General features: G+C 35.8%; 1 protein-coding gene across 1 annotated transcript; it reads left to right on the top strand.

Annotated features, from left to right (window-relative positions):
• The first annotated feature begins 555 nt into the window (after positions 1-555).
• LOC117330331 (slowpoke-binding protein-like) lies at positions 556-13239 on the top strand. The gene is made up of 14 exons (XM_033888538.1): positions 556-658; positions 1224-1297; positions 1650-1741; positions 4788-4865; positions 5758-5909; positions 6239-6349; positions 7256-7351; positions 7634-7719; positions 8733-8836; positions 9217-9311; positions 10846-10899; positions 11311-11373; positions 11669-11733; positions 12136-13239. Exons 1-14 carry the CDS (start codon positions 629-631, stop codon positions 12416-12418), a joined length of 1383 nt encoding a protein of 460 aa, XP_033744429.1. The 5' UTR covers positions 556-628; the 3' UTR covers positions 12419-13239.
• The last annotated feature ends 8230 nt before the right edge of the window (positions 13240-21469 follow it).

Below are 21469 nucleotides of genomic sequence, written 5' to 3'. Positions count from 1 at the left end.
TCTGCTTGTGCATAGTAAAAAAAAAACACTTTCATTTTCCCTTTCCAGTTAAATTATCCCGTAACGTTAAGTTGTTTTGAAAGACCCGCGCTAGCCAGTTTCAACACTGTCATCCATTAGTAATTTAAAGGCTCTCAGAAATATAAGGAAACCTCTAGTTATTCCGAAGGGAGTATTCTGAGTGATAGAAGCGATGGAATGACAAGACAACGCTTCTTACGACTTTTATCAAGCTTTAATAAGACAAATGGTCGATAATACCCAGTGGTCGATAATACCCCAGTGTCTACAACTGGAAATTACATTTGTAAAAAAAAAATTATTTGATAAGTGCCTGAGGCTGAAGCGGAGACCCGATGTTTAACTTAGACAAAAATGAAAAAGTTTTTGGTCGTTGTTTTAATTCGTATCTAAGTGCAGTATTTGGTATTGATAAAACCCCAAATAATATTAACTGAGATAGAGACTATACCAACCACAGTTATGTCCCTTGTCAAAACCGAAGCCTACCAGAGTTACGCCGCTTGACACGATCTGGAACGAAATCACATGACCGAAAAATCATGTGGGTGATAGTTCAAGTCTAGGTTACATGTGATGGAAACATCAGGCAGATGACAGCGGCAAAATGGCAGACGACGTGTCAAAGTATCTATACGTAAGTATGACCCAACAAGCAGACAGTATTGTCTTAGGTAACGATAATCAACTCATGGCCGTATAATTCTTTAGAAATGAAAGTTGATGATGATAACGCAGTCTAACTGTTTGTTTACTTTTGTCATCTTATGGATGACTGAGCTGGGTTCGTAGGTCTAATCATGTAATGGAAATATTCTTGACTTCGGCTTATTCTCAGACCTCACTGGAACAAGGAAATATATATCATGATAAATAATATTATCACATGTTCCTGCTGGAACCAAGATTGGAACGCCTGTCTCTGCTCTTCCATTCAGTTTCGTTTTAATCTTTTGGCCATAAAGAGTGAAAGTGATGTCGTACTAGTTACGTTTTTTTCTTACAAATATCATGACACTAATAAATGACTCGTGTGCATAACTGTCAACCCCCCCCCCCCCCCCCCCCCCCCCCCCCCCCCCCCCCCCCCCTCCTGCCTGTGTTGTTATTTAAAATAATCTCTATAAAGATGGGAAAATATTCTTAGATAAAAAAAATTGTAATGTTGATGATTTTGATAAAATTATAGATTAATTTGACAGGTTCCGATCCTCCTGGGAATCTTAGTTGTGGTGCTACTGGTCGTTCTCGTATGGTGTCTGTGTAAGAGATGCGGGTAAGTTACAACTGTTTTGTTTTTGTTAATGCAGATCTCTCTCTCAGTTTGTTAAGAAATGATGCAAGTTCAGTTTCAATTGATGACATTTCTCATGCATCCATAACTATTAAATTGTTAGGGTGATGTCTGCTTGCTGTGATTATAAGTATGTAAATGTAGTTTAATTGTTTATACATAAAAATTAAGTAATTGAATTGAATTGCAAGTTCTTTGTTTTGTATTACAGACATATCAGTATTATCAGCCAAAAAATATAATGAAGTAATTAAAATTATACCTGCTTTTGAAACAATGACAAATGCAGAAGTGTCACAGTTACAAATTTAAAATTGTAATATTCTATTTACAGGTCAAGATATGACTACAGTGTGTTGCGCAGTGATATGGAACTACCACAAAAAATGGACATGGAGAGACGAGACCAGCAGAACAGTCTCCGAGGTATTGATCTATAACCCCTTATAAGTTATATTGTAGATAATATACAATATGTACTATTATTGACATCACCTAAGTTAACGGTAGTTGTCTCCCCTTAGAAAATGCACATAACACCACCTGGCATAAGTTGCCATCCCTTCAAATGATATATTAGCATACATTGCCTTGACTCTAGCTGTTTGCAGTGCCTTGACTCTGGCTGTCTCCCCATAGAAATCCTACTTCGTACAAAATCAGATGGCCTACATTGAAAATTACACCTAAAAATATGCACAGGACTTTGAGGCTGATTCCCATTAGAGATCCTGCATTAATGCCCTACAATTTTTGGCAGACCCAGGTTCATTTATCTAACTTCATAGAACCTAAAATGTATAGGCAGCATTTATTAAGGTTATCTCCCTTTAGAGAACCATTGCTCTACAGCATTATATTATGTTTTTCCCTGAATGGGACCTAATCCTACATTATAATGCACCAGATAACATTTGGTATAGTTGTCTTCCCCTTAGATAACATACATATTACATCCGATTTTGGTTTTCTCACCTCATTGTAAATCTACTCATACATTTGTACCACTTTAACAATAGGTCGTGCTTTATTCTGCCCCAGTTTAACAATAGGTCATGCTTTATTCTGCCCCAGTTTAACAATAGTTTGTGCTTTATTCTACCCCAGATTAACAATAGGTCATGCTTTATTCTGCCTTAGTTTAACAATAGGTCATGCTTTATTCTGCCCCAGTTTAACAATAGGTCATGCTTTATTCTGCCCCAGTTTAACAATAGGTTGTGCTTTATTCTACCCCAGATTAACAATAGGTCGTGCTTTATTCTGCCCCAGATTAACAATAGGTCATGCTTTATTCTGCCCCAGTTTAACAATAGGTTGTGCTTTATTCTACCCCAGATTCAGTGTTTGAAAGTATGTATGAAAATTCCTTAGACAATTGGTCTACAGAAAATTTAAATCCCTTAGCCCAAGTCATTTTTCGATAGACCTATTTTGTAAACATATATTGTTTAAAGTAGCATAACTGCATCGCGCAAAAGCTTGCATCATCAAGTTCATACTCACTTAAATGTTTGAAGCCAATAACGACAGTAATTAATCAGGGTTTTCAATAAAAATATTTGTAAAAGGCTACAAATGAATAGTAACAGGTATACATGTAGCTGAGGATTACGATAATATGCAGGCCTCAGACCACAATTAATTTCCCTCTATGTTAAACCAAAGAAAAATAAAAATAAAAATATTTCAAAACATTGCAAAAAATCTAGTTTTCATATATGTTGTAGAACTGTTCAATCTGAATCTGCAGTGAGCTGGAAAGTACCTCATGACCGGCATTTAAGAAAGATATTTTTATTTAAATGCCACCACCCCTCTATATTATGGGAAAATCCGGAAAATTACAAAATATCACTACTCAAACCTTATAACTCCCTGTGTCCTTCCTCACAAACAAACATGCAAATGGTGTCAAAACAAAATTCTCCCACTAGAATAGATATTGCACTACAAATATATGTTAAAATTATGAACATATCTGCAATAGCTAAGTCAGGAAAAAATATTTAGTAACATACCTGAAATTTACTTATGTACTACAGTCGTGTACAACGACCCGGAAGTGTAACTGTGGTCTGAGGCCTGTATGTTTTTAGACATTTTTTAAAAAGTGAATTAAGTCATTTGAACCGGCCAAAACACCATTCTAACCGGTCAATTTGGCCGGCAACCGGTTCTAAATGAAAACACGTTACGTGCTATTCTCAGTAAAAACACCTTGATTGTAAACTCTGATTTCATATGATCGTTTGTCAGAATATATTGGAATGTTGTTTACATGAATTGAAATGTATGTCAGGACTCAAACTTTTCATAGCCATTCGGGCCAACATTTAGAAATTTTACATAGACCGGCCAGGTTTTCTATAGCCTCGGGCCATCGGACCACCTTTACTTTCGAACACTGCAGATTAACAATAGGTTATGCTTTATTCTACCCCAGTTTAACAATAGGTTGTGCTTTATTCTACCCCAGATTAACAATAGGTCATGCTTTATTCTGCCCCAGTTTAACAATAGGTCATGCTTTATTCTGCCCCAGTTTAACAATAGGTTGTGCTTTATTCTACCCCAGATTAACAATAGGTTATGCTTTATTCTACCCCAGTTTAACAATAGGTTGTGCTTTATTCTACCCCAGATTAACAATAGGCCGTGCTTTATTCTGCCCCAGTTTAACAATAGGTCATGCTTTATTCTGCCCCAGTTTAACAATAGGTTGTGCTTTATTCTACCCCAGATTAACAATAGGTCGTGCTTTATTCTGCCCCAGTTTAACAATAGGTCATGCTTTATTCTGCCCCAGTTTAACAATAGGTTGTGCTTTATTCTACCCCAGATTAACAATAGGTTATGCTTTATTCTGCCCCAGTTTAACAATAGGTCATGCTTTATTCTGCCCCAGTTTAACAATAGGTCATGTTTTATTCTACCACAGTTTAACAATAGGTCATGCTTTATTCTACCACAGTTTAACAATAGGTTATGCTTTATTCTGCCCCAGTTTAACAATAGGTTGTGCTTTATTCTGCCCCAGTTTAACAATAGGTTGTGCTTTATTCTACCCCAGATTAACAATAGGTTGTGCTTTATTCTACCCACAGATTAACAATAGGTTATGCTTTATTCTACCCCAGTTTAACAATAGGTCGTGCTTTATTCTACCCCAGATTAACAATAGGTTGTGCTTTATTCTACCACAGTTTAACAATAGGTTATGCTTTATTCTGCCCCAGTTTAACAATAGGTCATGCTTTATTCTGCCCCAGTTTAACAATAGGTCATGTTTTATTCTGCCCCAGTTTAACAATAGGTCTTGCTTTATTCTGCCTCAGTTTAACAATAGGTCATGTTTTATTCTACCCCAGATTAACAATAGGTTGTGCTTTATTCTACCCCAGATTAACAATAGGTTGTGCTTTATTCTACCCACAGATTAACAATAGGTTGTGCTTTATTCTACCCACAGATAATGCCTGGATGAACTGCAGTTTCTACTTGAGATCACACCCCCAGTATGATAAGGTCCAGCAACTGGAGGACATGGGTTAGTATCAGCAAATTGATAGTTGTTTGTTGTATACTGATAGGTTGCTTTACTCTAATAAATCATGTCGGACTATATCATCAGTATTACTTGTAAGTATTTATCATTTACTTATTGTTTGTTTAAACAAATTATAATTGACTAATTCAAATGTATTATATACCTGTGTATTGTCCAAAAGTTTGTCCAGCGTTGTATTTACCTGTCTATTGTCTGATATAGGTTGTCCACCATTACATTTACCAATTACATTTACCTGTCTGTTGTCCAGTAGATTCCCCCCCCCCCCCCCCCCCCCCCCCTTTACATTTACCAATTACATTTACCTGTCTGTTGTCCAGTAGATTCCCCCACCCCCATTACATTTACCAATTACATTTACCTGTATGTTGTCCAGTAGACCCCCCCCCCCCTTTACATTTACCAATTACATTTACCTGTATGTTGTCCAGTAGATTGCCCCCTCCCTCCCATTACATGTACCTGTCTATTGTCTGATATATTATATTTTACTGTGTATTGTCTGATATAGGCTGTCCCCACCATTACATTTACCTGTGTTTTGTCCACAATTACATCTACCTGTGTATTGTCCACAATTACATTTACCTGTATATTGTCTGATATAGGTTGTCCACCATTACATTTACATGTGTATTGTGTCCACCATTACATTTACCTGTGCATTGTCCACCATTACATTTACCTGTGTATTGTCCACCATTACATTTACCTGTGTATTGTCACAATTACATTTACCTATGTATTGTCCACAATTACATTTACCTATGTATTGTCCACCATTACATGTACCTATGTATTGTCTAATACCATGGTGGTGTTTATAGGGATCTTTATCACTAACACAACTATCTCTGTTACTGTTCAACAGGGTGTAGATCTGACAAATTTTGGTTCAAAGTATTTGACAAAAGAACAAAGTCGGAGAAAATTCTGTCAATATCACCATCCAGCCCAAATATGATTCCTTCATTTAGCCTAACAACTAGTAAAAACTTGAAAGACTTACTAACCCTTATCAAGGTAAGCCCAACACTGGAGATATTTATGTATGGTGATCATTGTTGATCAAATAAGGATTTATTGAAAATGAAAAAAGCTTTTCATAGTGCTGGACTTTTCAATGCTTTTTATACAGTTCTAAATAGTTTAAATTTCAATGTTATAGATAAAAAACATCAAAATAAAACATTTTATTCCTTAGTCAGAACATTACTTACTAGGTAATTCATTACTTTCCTATAGATATGGTTATGCATAAACAAGAAAATATACATATATGTGATGTTAGAGGAACTGATTATCGAACTCACTTGTATAAAAAAAATATGGAGATGCTCTTTTTTCTTCAGCATCCGTATTTGTTTCCACTGTCAGATGTAGACTTTGTCGTAGATCAGCGGCTTGTTGTCACCATTCAACCAGTGTCTATGAGGGGCTCACTTAAAGACTATATATATCAGGTAAAGATCTGTGCTCACTCAACAATTTTATGGATTAAGAAATCTATACCTGTATGTGTTTGTAGGAAAAGTGAAAGTGGTTGGAGGGAATTGTAGGTTGATATAAATTAGGAAGTCCAATGTATTGATAAATACTGTGTTTCTGTGTTTCAATATACATGTATTTCTTACCTATTCTAAATTCTGGTGAAGTACAATCTCAAGTCAAATTAAGTTGTTATCTGAACTATAAAGTCAGATGTGTAATTGATGAAAATCTATAGTTTGGAAACATAACATTTGACCAAAATATATGGAAGCACTTACCTTACATAAACGTTCCTGTGTGCAGAATTTAAAAATCAAATGAAAATAAAAAAAGAAGACTTTCTCAGGGACATGAGTACAGAGTTGAACCATAGTCTGTTTAGAAACAAATGAAGTGATATTGACTAAAGTAACGGGTATTCTTATAAAGATTTATCCGACCTTCAAGTTGTTTTTAGCTGACATCTGCAATGTAATATGTAGTAATTCCAATTATTTAAGTAGGATTATAGTTAATATTTATGCATAGGTCATATCAATAAAAAGGTACCAATATCTAGGTCATATCAATAACTAGGTCATGACAAGGTCATATAAAAAACTAGGTCATGACAAGGTCGCATCAATAATTATATAGTAGGTCATGTTAAGATCATATAAAAATCTGAGTAACACTAATATCTAGGCCATGTAATGTAGCATGATCAGTATTAATGCAAAGCTAGATAATACCAAGGTCAAATTGATAACTAGGTAATACATTGGCCATGCCAATAACTAGGTCGTACCAAGGTCTGATCAATTGTTATGTTTTAAATTCTTGCATTGTATCAATTCCTGCAATTTTGAAGATAACATGCTTGTCTGTTTATTTCTCAGTATAGATTTAATGAGCAGTATTCTCTGAAGTACAAACATCGAAGTCGGGGACTAAGTCCAGGACAGGTGAAGCTGTTTGGTCGTCAGGTGCTGGAGGTAAACAAGAGCATTGTGTCATTTGTTGTCTTAACTGATTGCAATCCCAAAGTAGTATTATCAACTGCATGAATTGAATATAAGGCAAGTTTTATACCTTTGCTTATACATAATGTACGAGTTCATTTGCTGAATGTTTCCATCATCATGTTTACTGGTACACAGCTATTAATGTACCTGAAAGGAAAATGTAACTCAGACAAAATTTGTATGACAAAATTCTCTTTGTATATAAAATATTAAAACACTTTATACACTGGATGTTGCATACTCTTTGTTCAGGCCCTGATCTTGCTGGATGACAAAGGTTTTCCTTCCCACGGCAATGTACAGTCTGGTAACATCATGTTCTCCAAGGACTGCTGCAGGTAGGCACATCTACATATCCAATACATTTGTATATATTCATTGTATAAATAAACCTGTTTCTGTATCTATTAATTTTCTATGTTAAACTCAGCTACAGATACTTATCAATGAAATATGAGGGGAAGATTCGTACTGGTTTATGGAAACCATACCTGATGTGGTTTGCCTGATTATTGAGATTTTAAAAACAATAATTAAATAAGTTTTCAGACAATTCTTCCAAATATTACTTCCATATTACATTTTCATCAGAGGGTCTTTTACTGGCCAATATACTTTATACTGGTAAAATATTGCATGTGTGAAATTCACAAAGGGAGACATTTCAGGTCCCTTAATTGTCTGGTGTGGAGGTGTTCATATACATGTGCAAGCAGCAGGAACTGATTCTTTGAGATTGTATATCTTCTTGTAACCTGTGTTGTTTAGTTCATTTGTTATAATGACCCACAGGTTAGGAGGATGTACTTTAGATTGTGTTGTAAACTTTGGTTGATACAACCCACAGGGTGGGGTACTATACTTGTATGTTATAAAATTCTGAAACGGTTATAATGACCCACAGGTTGGGAGGCTATACTCGTAGATTGTGTTGTAAAATTCTGTTATAATAACCCACAAGGTGGGAGGCTGTGCTTGTAGATTGTGTTGTAAAGTTCTGTTATAATAACCCACAGGGTGGGAGGCTGTACTTGTAGATTGTGTTGTTAAATTCTGTAACGGTTATAATGACCCACAGGTTGGGAGGCTATACTCGTAGATTGTGTTGTAAAATTCTGTTATAATGGCCCACAGGTTAGGAGGCTGTACTTGTAGATTGTGTTGTAAACTTTGGCTGATACAACCCACACGGTGGGAGATTATACTAAATTGTGTTGTAAAATTAATGACCCACAGGTTGGGAGGCTATACTTGTAGATTGTGTTGTAAAATTTTGTGATAATAACCCACAGGGTGGGAGGCTGTGCTTGTAGATTGTGTTGTAAAATTCTGTTGTCATTATGACCCACAGGTTGGGAGGCTGTGAGAATGTGTTCCTGGGATTCTCTTCTCGTCTATATCCAGTGATAAAGAGAAAGATCAAAGAAGACAAAGACATAGATATTATAAGTTTTGGTGAGTTGATCAGTGTCTCTATATGGTGCACGTGGGTTTTCCCCAGGTACTCAGGTTTCCTCCCACAGTAAACACCTCTTGTGCCCTTCCATCTGGGACAATAAGAGTGATTTATATAAGGTGGTATAACTTGTTAAAAAATAAAGTTTACAAGAATAGCTGATCAAATATCTGTAGTAGGAAGGTGAACATACTGCCAATCAACTATTATAAACAAATTTTCTTTTATTTTATGGAATGCCAACAAATGTGAAGGTTTATATTGATTGGCTGTTTTGATATATTGTACCTTGAATTCCAATGAATTAGATCAGTCTCAAATACTCAAGCTGATTTCCATGATTATAACTTAAAGTAATTAATGTTGTTTCTTTTTGTAGGTCATTTATTATTTGAGATGTGTACTGGTGCAGAGTTACCTACAGCCCACCCGAAACCTAATGATCTGGATAGGTGTACAAATGAACAAGTAGAGGTGAGCATAGAAATATATTAAAGGTTTATTTTCTCTCTGTTTGATAAACGAGTATAGTTAGCTCTCATGGTATAAAGTGTCATTGAGCTTACTGTAAAGTGGGAGTCCATCATCTTTTAACTTCTTCTACAAAACTATAAGCAACTGAGTCCTAACATATGACCAGGAGGTACATGGAAAAGAGTGTACAATGAAACCCTGTTATTTCGTCACCCGTTATACCGCCAAATTCGCTTATCACCATCAATTTATTCAGAATGGATTTCCGCCGAGGCTAATGCATCCGTACCGCCAAACTCACATACCGTCATCCGCCTTCATATTTCGAGAACAAATGGTAAAAATAACATCATCTTGACCTCATTAATCGCCATATTGAGTCCAGAAGGACGTGTGTTTATATGTTATTGTTACGTGGCTGACTGCCGAATGACATAATTAGCTGTACACACTGAGCGCGTGTACACACATGAAATCAATGAACCATGGCTAGCACAAGCATTCTACAGCTGAATCAGACATTCAGAAATGTTTATCTCTTCAAGAGTTTGTTCTGTCAGTTTGTCAGTCGAAGGCAAAACAAACAACAATTTATATATTTTTCAGCGCCCCGGTAGAACATGCACACAGTTAAACGAGGTAGCATTTACTGTAGACCATGTGATGAAAATTACGACGACATTCTCTGGAAAATAATTAAATTTGATATTTATTTGTTATCAGAGCATATCTATGTAAAATTTGATGCAATATTTTGATATGAATAAATTGTTTTTGATTTTCAAAGTCTACAGTTCTTACGGAAACACTAGCTATAGTGTTTGGACAGTAAACTCGGGTTTGAATGGCAAACCCAATATACAGCCAAACTAGTTATATCACCAAAATCGCGGAGAATAGAAGGTGGCGCTATAGCGAGGTTTTGCTGTACTGTATCTTCATATAATTAATCTTGACCTATTTTTAAGGTCCCAGGGGTAAATATGTGAATATTCTTATCCTCAAGCTCAAGCAGGCCTGATCTTCTGCTTAGGACAAAGTGGTGTGAAATAAGTATAAATAACCTTGACCAATTTTCAAGGTCACAACCTAGGACCAAAATGTTAAAAAGTTCTTTTGCGAATCTTCTGCTCGTGTTCTAAAAGACAAAGTGTACTCATCTTTAGTCAGTATGCACCTGCTATGGAATGCGTTTAAATTTCTTCATACCAATAACCTTGACCTACATGTATTTCATTGTCAGAGGGGTCAAATATATGCTTATAAACCTTCCAGAATCTTCTCTGAAATTCGAGAAGACCCATGAAGTCAAAATATTTTACCAACAGGTACATAGGACAGACAAAAGGATGTACATATGTAGGTGTGTTTAAGAGGAAACAAATAAAATGTACATGACTTTGTCATCATACAAAGACAATGAGAACATGAATAGTATAGAACACCAATGAAACTGATTGTTGTGATCACAATAACAACAAGTAAAAAATATTTGATACATATTAACATGTCATATGGTTTTGTTTCCTTCCAGATGCTGAACTACATATTTAGTAATGATTCTGGAAAGTATCCCAGTTTGCAAGATGTAAGTTATGTATTAATAAACATCTTTGTTTTTTGTAAACACATCTATTTTGATCGATTACAGTTTAATTTATAGTTACTTAACAGATAATTGAAATCAACTTGAATAGATATTTTACTAAAATCAAGACTGTAGACCGTCATGAAGGCTGAAGAATGTAGTATATCATTTATAGTTATCATGGGGTTATTGAGAAAACTACAGAAATACTTCAATTAGATGTACTGATGTTTACAGCTTTTGAAAGTTGAAGTTGATATAATAAAACTTTTACCGATACATTTGCTATTTTACAGCTTTAGCTGATATAAATGATGTTTTACAAGTTTTTCTGATGTAACTGATGTTTTATTAATTACTTTTGCTGATATAAATGATGTTTTTTTCAACTTTTCTTAATATGGTTTCCAGATATGTCAACAGCCATATTTTAGAGTAAACCTCCCGGAGTTGGATATATACAACCCTGCCCCTGTGAGTCCATCATTTCATTAGATATGTTTACATTGTTAGTGTCTGCAATTATTAGATTTTATAAAACTGTACAAGCTTCAACTCAATCCACAGTATTGTTCTGATGATTGTAAAATAATGTTAGATGCTTTTTCATGTGATATAGCTTTCGAGTACTTCAGGTACAACATTTAAAAGTGAAATAAAGCTGGGACATCATATACATTTTTGTTTAGGGATATTGATGTTAACCGTGTAAACAGATAGTAGTAAAATTTTACTGTAAAAATGTAATAAAATATTATAATGTTTACAGATTAGTCTGTCCTCCCCGATGAAGTCTCTATTGAAGTCAGTACGTAAAGGAAAGGTCCCACCAAAGTAAGTAAGACAGGATGATCTTGTTAAGATACAAAAGAAATGAATTATACATGCAATCATATTAATGTGCTGGAATACATGGAATTAATATTAAAGTGTCCAGAATACCTTATTTATAATTACATTGATATATGAGCACTCAATGAATCACAGTGAATTCAAATTGATATGTAACTTTCAAGAAGTAAACTTAAGAAAAAGAATAGCCTCTATTTAAAAGTAGAAAAATATGTTTACATCATCGATGAAATTAGACAGTAAGATGGAGAGTGTTTTGTTTACATGGTAAGGATGTATGATTATAAAATCTTTACAGAAGTCTCAAACAAATACCAATGCTTGAATGATCATTTGACCTTTAACCTGCTAGTACATTTAATTCTTAATCTGGCAATTTTACAGGAAAACTAAAAGGAAAGAGAAGAGAACTCCTACACCTCCATCCAATAGCACCTCTTCATCAGGATTGCCTCCTCCTGCCCCTCCTCCAGGGGTACCCCCACCTCCACCTCCCCCTCCTGGACCCCCTATCCCAGGACCACCACCACCGCCCCCACCACCACCGAGCTCATCTGCTCCACCCCCACCATCATCGTCGGGGAGGACTGCTCTGCTCAGCTCCATCAGACAGGGTGCTAAGCTGAAGAAAGCAGTGACTGTGGACAAAAGTGCCCCCAGGATATGATCTCTCAACTTTCACCTCTGAACCTATCCATCGGGTCACCAGACTGAATGTTGGTATACCCTATAAGTTTTGTACATCCAGGACCGGTGACAGCAAACAAATATATACTCACTTTAATCAAATATGCCCCATTCTTATAATATCTTACTGTGACAATATACACTGAGAGTTGTGAATAATCATGACCTAGGCTCAGGTCAGATCTAGCATTAAATGTATTTCTGAAAGAAATCTGGTCTATTCAGTTGCTGTAAATTGTTATTGTTTCTTTTGAAACTGTTCAGGTTAGAATTGAAATGAGATTGTAACACAGAATTGTTTTGTTATTGTTGAGTCCATTTAAAATAACCAGGCCATTTTGTCTATTTATCATTATGTAACAGTTGAGAAATTGTTGTTTTAACTGATTGAAATCCACGATAGGTTCACTGTTTCTGAACTCATTTCCCCTTGTGCATAAGATCAACTTCTGTAAAAGATTGTTATCCCCACCTGACAAGGTCAAGAAAGGGATATAGTGTTCTGCTGTAACTTTGTGCTTACATATTGTCAATTTTTGTTAAATTTCACAGATCTAGTATGAAAATATAGCAAATTGGTTTTTGTTGACAGAGAGGATTTGTATTGTTTGGGATGTCTTTTTATCTATCATGCATATATTGCTAGTTTTTGTCTCCAATCATCCACCATAGAACATTTATTCTCTCACCCTGGACAAGGATATCCGCAGTTTTACCGGGGTGAGATTTTCTTATCTCACCCTAGGGAAAAGACAAGCTACACATGCTCTTTGAACGCGCTATTGTTTTCGATAGGGTGACGTCACTATGACCTGACCCGGAACATTTGAATGTTAAATATTAATATTATTCACAAAATAAATTAGAATAAGTATTAATTATCAGAGTTAACTGAGTGTTTGGTGTTCTTTTCAACAAGCTAATCGGAACTATATTTGGTATGAAATCAACATCATAAGGTGTAAAGCGTCTGCTGCAGCCTTATCACAATTAACAGTCATCCGCTGTCCACGTGTTCTTGTTTAAATACGTTTGGATTTGGTTCACATTTCGATTGGAAAACAGGGTAAGAGAAAAATAATAATTCACCACTTTTTGGGATGAAATAGGGGGGAGATTGTTAAGTTCCTAAACACGAGGCTTGCCTCGTGTTTGGGAATTTAACAATCTCCCCCCTCGGGTTGAGATCCCCCTATCTCACCCCAAAAAGGGGTGAAAGATTCTATTAGTCTCCCATGGTTGGAACAGAGAGGGTGTATATTGCGTTGAGTTTATATTTTAACTGTCCCTCTACTTTAACATGACATGATTAATATCTATATGTTGCAGCTGTGTATTATACATGTATATGTATATGTCTGTTGATTACATTTATGTTTGTTTATTTGCTTTGAATACTAAAAGTATGGATGGAATTAATTTAACATGACAAAGCTTACAGCATACTGGTATTACACCTGATAAATTAGCTTTGTGGAGAATTATCAGAGACACTTCAAATTTAATTACATTTCATTTTAGTGGTACAGAAACACTCATTCCCTAGGCTAGAATTAAACATACAAAAGCAGGCCTATTGTGAATATGTTGCAATAGAAATATACTGTTCGGAAATTTCTTTGTGTGTTTAGTTTGTTAAATTTGTACATTTATTTATTACGATTGGTGCTTATCTTTTATTTCAAAGTTGTGACTATGGATTTTTTAACAGTGGCAACAGCGTGGATACAATTTTGTAGTATAGTTAATTATTTTGAAGTATTGTTCAACATTTTATTAATGTCTTTTCTGTATTTAAAACAGAATTAAAAGGAGTCATCATTATTTTATATGCCTTAGGAGTACAGAATGTGCCAAATCATTAACCTCTGACTTGTAATGAAAGCTTACTTGTCAAATTTGCCTGGAGATTTTATTTTTTTCCCTTGTTTTTGACTTCCAAATTTAGCATGATTCACTTATTTTGTAGGTTCAATATAGAATATCTTATAACCTGCAGTATAACCAACTAAAACTTAATGGTGTCAAATACTATTATTTTATCAAATATGACATTTTCAGATTTTGCCATCTCTTACTAAAACACGAAAGCGCATGACATGTATTACTGTAATATACAAAATGTACATGTATAGGACATGATAAAGTTGTTTAAACTTGTGACATGTTTACCTAACAAACCGTTATGATTTTATTAAGTGACCACTACCAAATGTAATTGTGTTCATAAGACTAGAAATGCAATGATTATTAGATTTTGAAGCTTCTTGAGGTCTTTTCCTTTCCTTTCCCTGATGTAGTTTATTAATGCTCATGCCAGTATAAATGCCAGAGTTTTAGTTTAATTACTCGTATGATTATGTGTGATATCAAACAATCTTTTAAGTCCCTATTTATAAGTTATTTTCAGTTTGTTTGTTAATTAAAGATGGTTGTATGAAGAATTCAGTCTTTAGAATACAATGTATTTTTGCTTTATGCTTGTAATGAATTTGTTTATAGTTGTGACTTTGATAGATCACTTTAGTGATTGTAGGTTACACATGTAGATTTCCTGGAGATGAAATAGTGGTATTTGATCTACATGTGATATTTTCCTTTTGTTTCTTTTAAAATTTGTTTTATTCAGTAATGAACTTGATTTAAGCTACTAATTTGTCTTGATTTTATGTTTACAATTGTTTTTAAAAGCTCAAATGACCATGATGACCATATTTGTATTTATCAAATACAATGTACATATAATTTGTTTTCCTAATTAATATGTGATAGATTGATACACATTGTCATACCTATATGAAAGTGCTCAATTAAAACAAATTATCTATAATTTAGAAACAGTCACAAATAATAGGATATCGGCATGATCATGAGTTTTCATCAAATGTTTTCAATAAATTAATGTTCTCTGTTGAAGTGTTGAGGAAGTAAAATGACTCCAACACAAGTTTGAGATTCTAGATCTCTTTTAACTTTATGAAATTACCTAAAACCGGTATGAAATGTGTAACACCTTTCTGACAAAATTTAAATAATGAGCAAAGAAAATCATAAGTACTTCACTTGTTGCCTTATTATGTGGTTATTTCATTGTTTCTGGTAACAATACACTTAACTACCCATTTTATATTGAAATATCACATGGTTCTTATTTACAGACACAGACATTCATTTAAATGTTATTAGTGCAAGATGTTTGAGCTGTTATACTGTTAGCTATGCATATCAATATATTGGCTATCTGTGACGCTGTTCATTATAATTAGGTACATTTTGTATATGCTGGTTATAACTACCTGCCAAGTAGGCTGAAATGTGTTGTAGTGACCAGAGAGATTGATTGGTACACGTGTACTTCCTGAAGACCTTCTTAGCTTCAGAAGCTCCTGTTCTTTTTATTTTTAGGTCATCTGACCCACCATGACAGCCCTCCAAAAACACATTTTAAACTTCTTCTCCAGTTCCACTAGTGATTGTGCTGGAAATTGGTGAGGATGTTAATGAAGGGGAGTCAAGAAAGGGTTGTGATTTTGCAGTCTCTTAAAAACTACATGGCACCCACGGCAGCCATTTTGTTACATGGTTGTGCAATCATTGTTTAAGCAACACCTATTTCAAACTTCTCAAGTTCTGCCAGAGGGATTCAGCTCAAATTTGGCTTCAATGATCCCGAGATGGTCCTGACCCGGTGTGGTTATTGTGGTCAGTCCAAAATTAATTATGGCTGCCGTGGCCAATAATGCCACTTTACCGGCTACTGAGTATGTATACTTCATTAGTACAAGGGGGACTTTGGAGTCCGATGACCATTAAGGCCCATGGGCCTCTTGTTAATTTTGTTAAACTGTGTGAATTTTTTATTATGGTACCATGACCCCATGTTCTCCAGACGGACCTGTGATATGATCCCAGATTACACTGTACATGTCTGGATTAACAGACAGGCCATAAGGTCTCTGGGTATTGTTTTTTGTTTTCATTAAAACTTTTAACACATAACAACACAATAAACGCATTAAGTTTAGGTATAAGAGTGACAAGTTTGTGCCTTCGTTCAGTACTAAAAACATTGGTTAATCCAGATAAGCTATTGTATTGTACTTGATACACCTGTATGTTGGATACTTTAAGAATGTTATTAAAACGTAAAGTCAAATTCAGTTGTTGTTGTCAACACATCACTAGTACATTTCCTGTCCATTAGATTTGTACTTTTACAAGGTGATATTCAGTGATGTCTGTCTGTCATCAGTCACTCCATGTTATACTCATTTCAACTTCTATTTCCCTCACAAGCAAGCCCAGTTATATCATTACCAATATATCATGATCCATTACTTTCCTGTGCCCATCTGTAAGCTTGTTATTTGAAAAACTTCTCAAGAACTGCTCTGCTGATTTGTTTAGCATATACTAGAATGAAAGAATACTGACATTTAAACGAAACTATATTTCTAACTCAAATTTGATAAAACGAGGACAAATACCACATTAATGGCCAACAGTTGGATCCATAAACAGAAGTTCAAATTAAGGAGTCCTGTTTTCATTTGTTCATGAATTCCCAACCCATGTCAATATATATAGATGTATGTCAAATCTGTCCAGTCCCTGGGGGCAACGGTGGCTGAGTGGTTAAGGTGTCCCGATACTTTATCATTATAGCCCTCCACCTCTGGGTTGCGAGTTTGAAACCCACTTTGGGCAGATCGATGCATGGTACTGACCATAGGTCGGTGGTTTCTCTCCGGGTACTCCGGCATTCCTCCACCTCCAAAACCTGGCACGTCCTTAAATGATCCTGGCCGTTAATAAGACGTTAAACAAAATAAAACAAACCAAACCCTTTGACAGAATCACGGAATTTGTGTTAGGGGACTCAAAAAGAAACAAAATCTCCACAACCAACTAGCAGTGAATAAAACAGCATACCATTCATGTTTGCATCAAACCAAGAGACTTGGCAAGAGTTACCAAACACGGTTGATTATATGTACTACAATACATATATGGACCATTGGTTGGGAATTCGTGCCTTGCACCAACAGAGGTGCTGAGGTGAACTTACCAGAGGAACAACTTAAGGCTATAGTCCTAAATGGTCTGAGGCCTCATATACAGCAGTTTGTGTTACAGAGAGAGCCAAGGGACATGGAGGAAGTTCGTAAAGCGGCAAAGCTAGCAGAAATGACAACTTCAAACCTAAGTCAGCACCAGGAGAAGTTAGTGGCTGCGATTGAAAGACTTGAGGAAAAATTTCAAGCAATGACGGTACAAATAAATGCAGCACAACAAGAACAGAGTTCCTCAAAGACCTACACACATTCATGTCAACGTTGTGGACTAGGCACTCATCAGTCAAATCAACATTGTCCTGCACAGGGAAACAAATGTTTCCAGTGTGGAAAAACAAACCACTTCTCCAGGATGTGCAGGGCCTCACAAAGAACACCTCGGCAATGACAACGACAGCCAGCACCTGTGTCACGTTCCAAGAAAATCAAGTCAAAACCACAAATAACATCAGTAGAAAAGTTAGAAAAAAACAATTTAATGATCACTATCAACAACGAAAAGGTTAAGGCCTTGATCGACACAGGAGCAGAAATTTCATGTATTTCGGAGGATTTGTTACATCAACTCAATAATGGAACTCCATTAGGCAAACCGAGAGTACCACTTGTGTATGGAGTAAGTGGTAAATGTCTAAATTCAACTGGGACTATTTTCTTAGACTTTTACATAAACCGGCTGAAGGTAACCCACTGTTTTCATGTTTTTCCATCACTCCATTGTAAGCTGATCCTTGGATATGATTTTCTTACAGACAAGAAATCTGTGGTTGACTGTGTGAACAATACTATTTCAGTATTTGAGGGGTTAACCATTGCTAGTTTGACTCCAATCGCTGAGGAAAACAGTGCTACTGGGAGTGTCATCTGTAAAATATCAATACCAGCACAATCAGAATGCAACGCGCCAATCAAACTGAGTCATTCAGTTGGTTCAACTATCCTTGTGGAACCAGTGGAGCATTTACCAACAGTTCATAACATCATGGGAGCAAGGACAGTTGTGAAAACAAAAGCTACAAATAGAGCAACATTTCGGGTCATAAATCCAACCAATAGACAAATAACCTTAAAACCAGGAAAAGTGATAGCAACAGCTTCTGGAGATTTGGATGTTATGGATGAGGGATTACAATTTGACAAAAGTGGCATAAAGGTTGAAAACCATAGTTCCTTTCAACAAGACAAGGAAGTGGAGGACCTAGATTTTGATCTCAGCGATTCAAACCTAAGCCCTGTAGAAAATAGCAAATTGGTGGAATTTCTCAAAAGAAACCGTGACATTTTTGCAAAGGATTTATCAGCATTGGGGTGTACAACTGTATACAAACATAGAATAAACACAGAAAGTGAATCGCCCATCAGGCATAGGTTTTACAGGACTAACCCAAAGCAAAGGGAAGAAATAGATCGTCAAGTTCAGGAAATGCTAGATAACGACATAATTGAACCATCCAATTCTGAATGGCACAGCCCTGTGGTGCTTGTGAAAAAGAAATCTGGTGAATTTCGCTTTGCAGTGGATTATCGTCGAGTCAATAAAGTCACAAAACCGGAAGTATTTCCACTCCCCAGATTAGACGATATTGTGGACACTATCGGAGAAACTTCAGCAAAATATTTTACTGTGTTGGACATGTGTTCCGGATTCTGGCAGATACCTTTGGATTCAGAGACAAAACATAAGTCAGCCTTTGTTACTCATAATGGGCTATATCAGTTCAAAAAGCTTCCGTTTGGACTTTCAAATGCGCCAATGAGTTTTCAAATGGTGATGACACAGGTACTTAAAGGAGCTGCATGGAAATATGCTCTTTGCTACATTGATGACATTTTGATATTCAGTAAGGACCTGGAAAGTCATCTACACCACCATGAGGAGGTATTTCAAAGACTTAGAACTGCAAATTTGAAGTTGAAACCATCTAAGTGTAAATTTGCAACACAAACTGTTCAATATTTAGGACATTTGATTACTCCAAAAGGAATAGAAATGGACCCCAGTAAAATAACAGCCGTCACAGATTTTCCCACTCCAAAGAATCAACACGATGTGCGAAGTTTCCTGGGATTATGCAATTATTATCGCCGCTTCATCAAAGGTTACAGTGAAATCAGCAACCCAATGAATAGGCTACTACAGAAAGAGGTTCAATTTGAATGGACACCCGACTGTGAAGATGCATTTCAAAAGCTAAAAATAGCCATGACCACAGCTCCTGTATTAGCATACCCAAACATGAATGCTTCTTTCCTTCTGTCAACCGATGCATTAGGAGAAGCTATTAGCTTCATTCTTGGACAAAAAGATAAAGATGGGAGGGAACATCCCATTGCATATGGTGGACGGGCATTAAAACCAACTGAGAAGAAATGGTCAATCACGGAGCGCGAGTGCTTGGCTTTAGTAGAAGGTATTCATCACTATCGTCACTTTTTGGAACACCAACATTTTACAGTTGTGACAGATCATGCTGCCTTGAAATGGTTAGGGGATATTAAGCATTCCACTGGAAGACTGGCAAGATAGAGTATGTTGCTACAGGGATTTCACTATACGGTTATCCACAAGCCAGGGAAAAATCATCAAAATGCAACGCCAACCGCTTAAAGTCCTATAAGGACCCGGACATGAGAGAACGGTGACCATGACCGTAAACTGGCCAGGCCAGGGACCCCACTGAGCCACCCACTGGGCTACAGAGGCAGATCTCAGTTGATGTATACAATTACTTGTGTTTGGTAATAATATTTAATATAGAATAAATCAAAGCAGGTTTATTACTATATGTAGATGTATGTATATATCAGTAAGAAATAATTAGTAGTTTGCTGTGATTGTTCAAAAAGCGACAATGGTCAAAGAAAAGCGTTTATCACCGGAATGTGTAGTTATTAGTTGAATAGAATACATATTATAACGAGTTACACTATTTTAGTATCGTGATTCAATTTATTAAAATTCATTCCTCAGCGTACATACATATATTAAACTGGTCACTTGCTTAAATGTTTGTAAACCCCATCCAAACTACATTTCTCAATATTTTTGTCGTTTGTATCTTGCTGTGACGAAAGATAAGAAAGTTTGTTCATATAATTGAATTATTTTTGTTCTATTTATTGTACGGGACCTCCCACTTTGGTTACAAAGGCCAAATACGTGTGTCTGCATATCTTCAGGGACGTACGCACTGAACACATCCCTGCTCTTACAAGCTTGTTTATTATTAGTACTTGAGGCTTATACGTCCTTGTTTATAATGTCTGTTTTCACCTAATTAATTTAGTTTCAAGTGTAATATGTCCACGTACAGCATATGTGTATGTTAATGAAGCTTTCTCTGCTGAGCTGACGTTTGTTTTCATGTAAATGTGGACAAATAATGCAATGTCTAGCATGTGCATTTATAAATGCACAAGTCATATATTTTGATATTATATGATATGATAATTAATGGATGCAGGCAATACACTGTATGCCTCTATATCCATATCTGAATTATTGGTTAAAATATTATTGTTGTGTTATAACCTGCCAAATGGTTGTATTTTAGTTCAAGATCCTTCCAATGGTTATCAGGGTTAATTGATTTCAAAGTTTTTTTTATCGTTTGTAAAAACGTTGATGTGTGCTTATGTAATGGAACATCGAAGACAAGGTAACTCAATTGGTAGAACATCCGGCTCTATGGTATTAGCCCGAGTTTTCTCTGATCCATCCTGACATCATACGTGTCTGGTGTTGGACATGTACATGGTATCAGGGCTATGGTTTTATAATTTGCGTATGAGTCACCGTTTTAACATTCATTTTTTTCCATAGATCAGAACCCCGTCCCTCTATAAGAGTTATCATGAATTCGAATTTCAAGAAAATAGGTTACCTTTGCTATATACCTTAAATATCATCGCTTTGCTTATTATCAATTATTTTCAGGGACATACATGTCCCAATT

This window comes from Pecten maximus, chromosome 7 (genome assembly GCF_902652985.1).
Source record: "Pecten maximus chromosome 7, xPecMax1.1, whole genome shotgun sequence".
Taxonomy (NCBI): Eukaryota; Metazoa; Mollusca; class Bivalvia; order Pectinida; family Pectinidae; genus Pecten; species Pecten maximus.
This window is presented reverse-complemented; position numbering and strand designations above follow the sequence as displayed.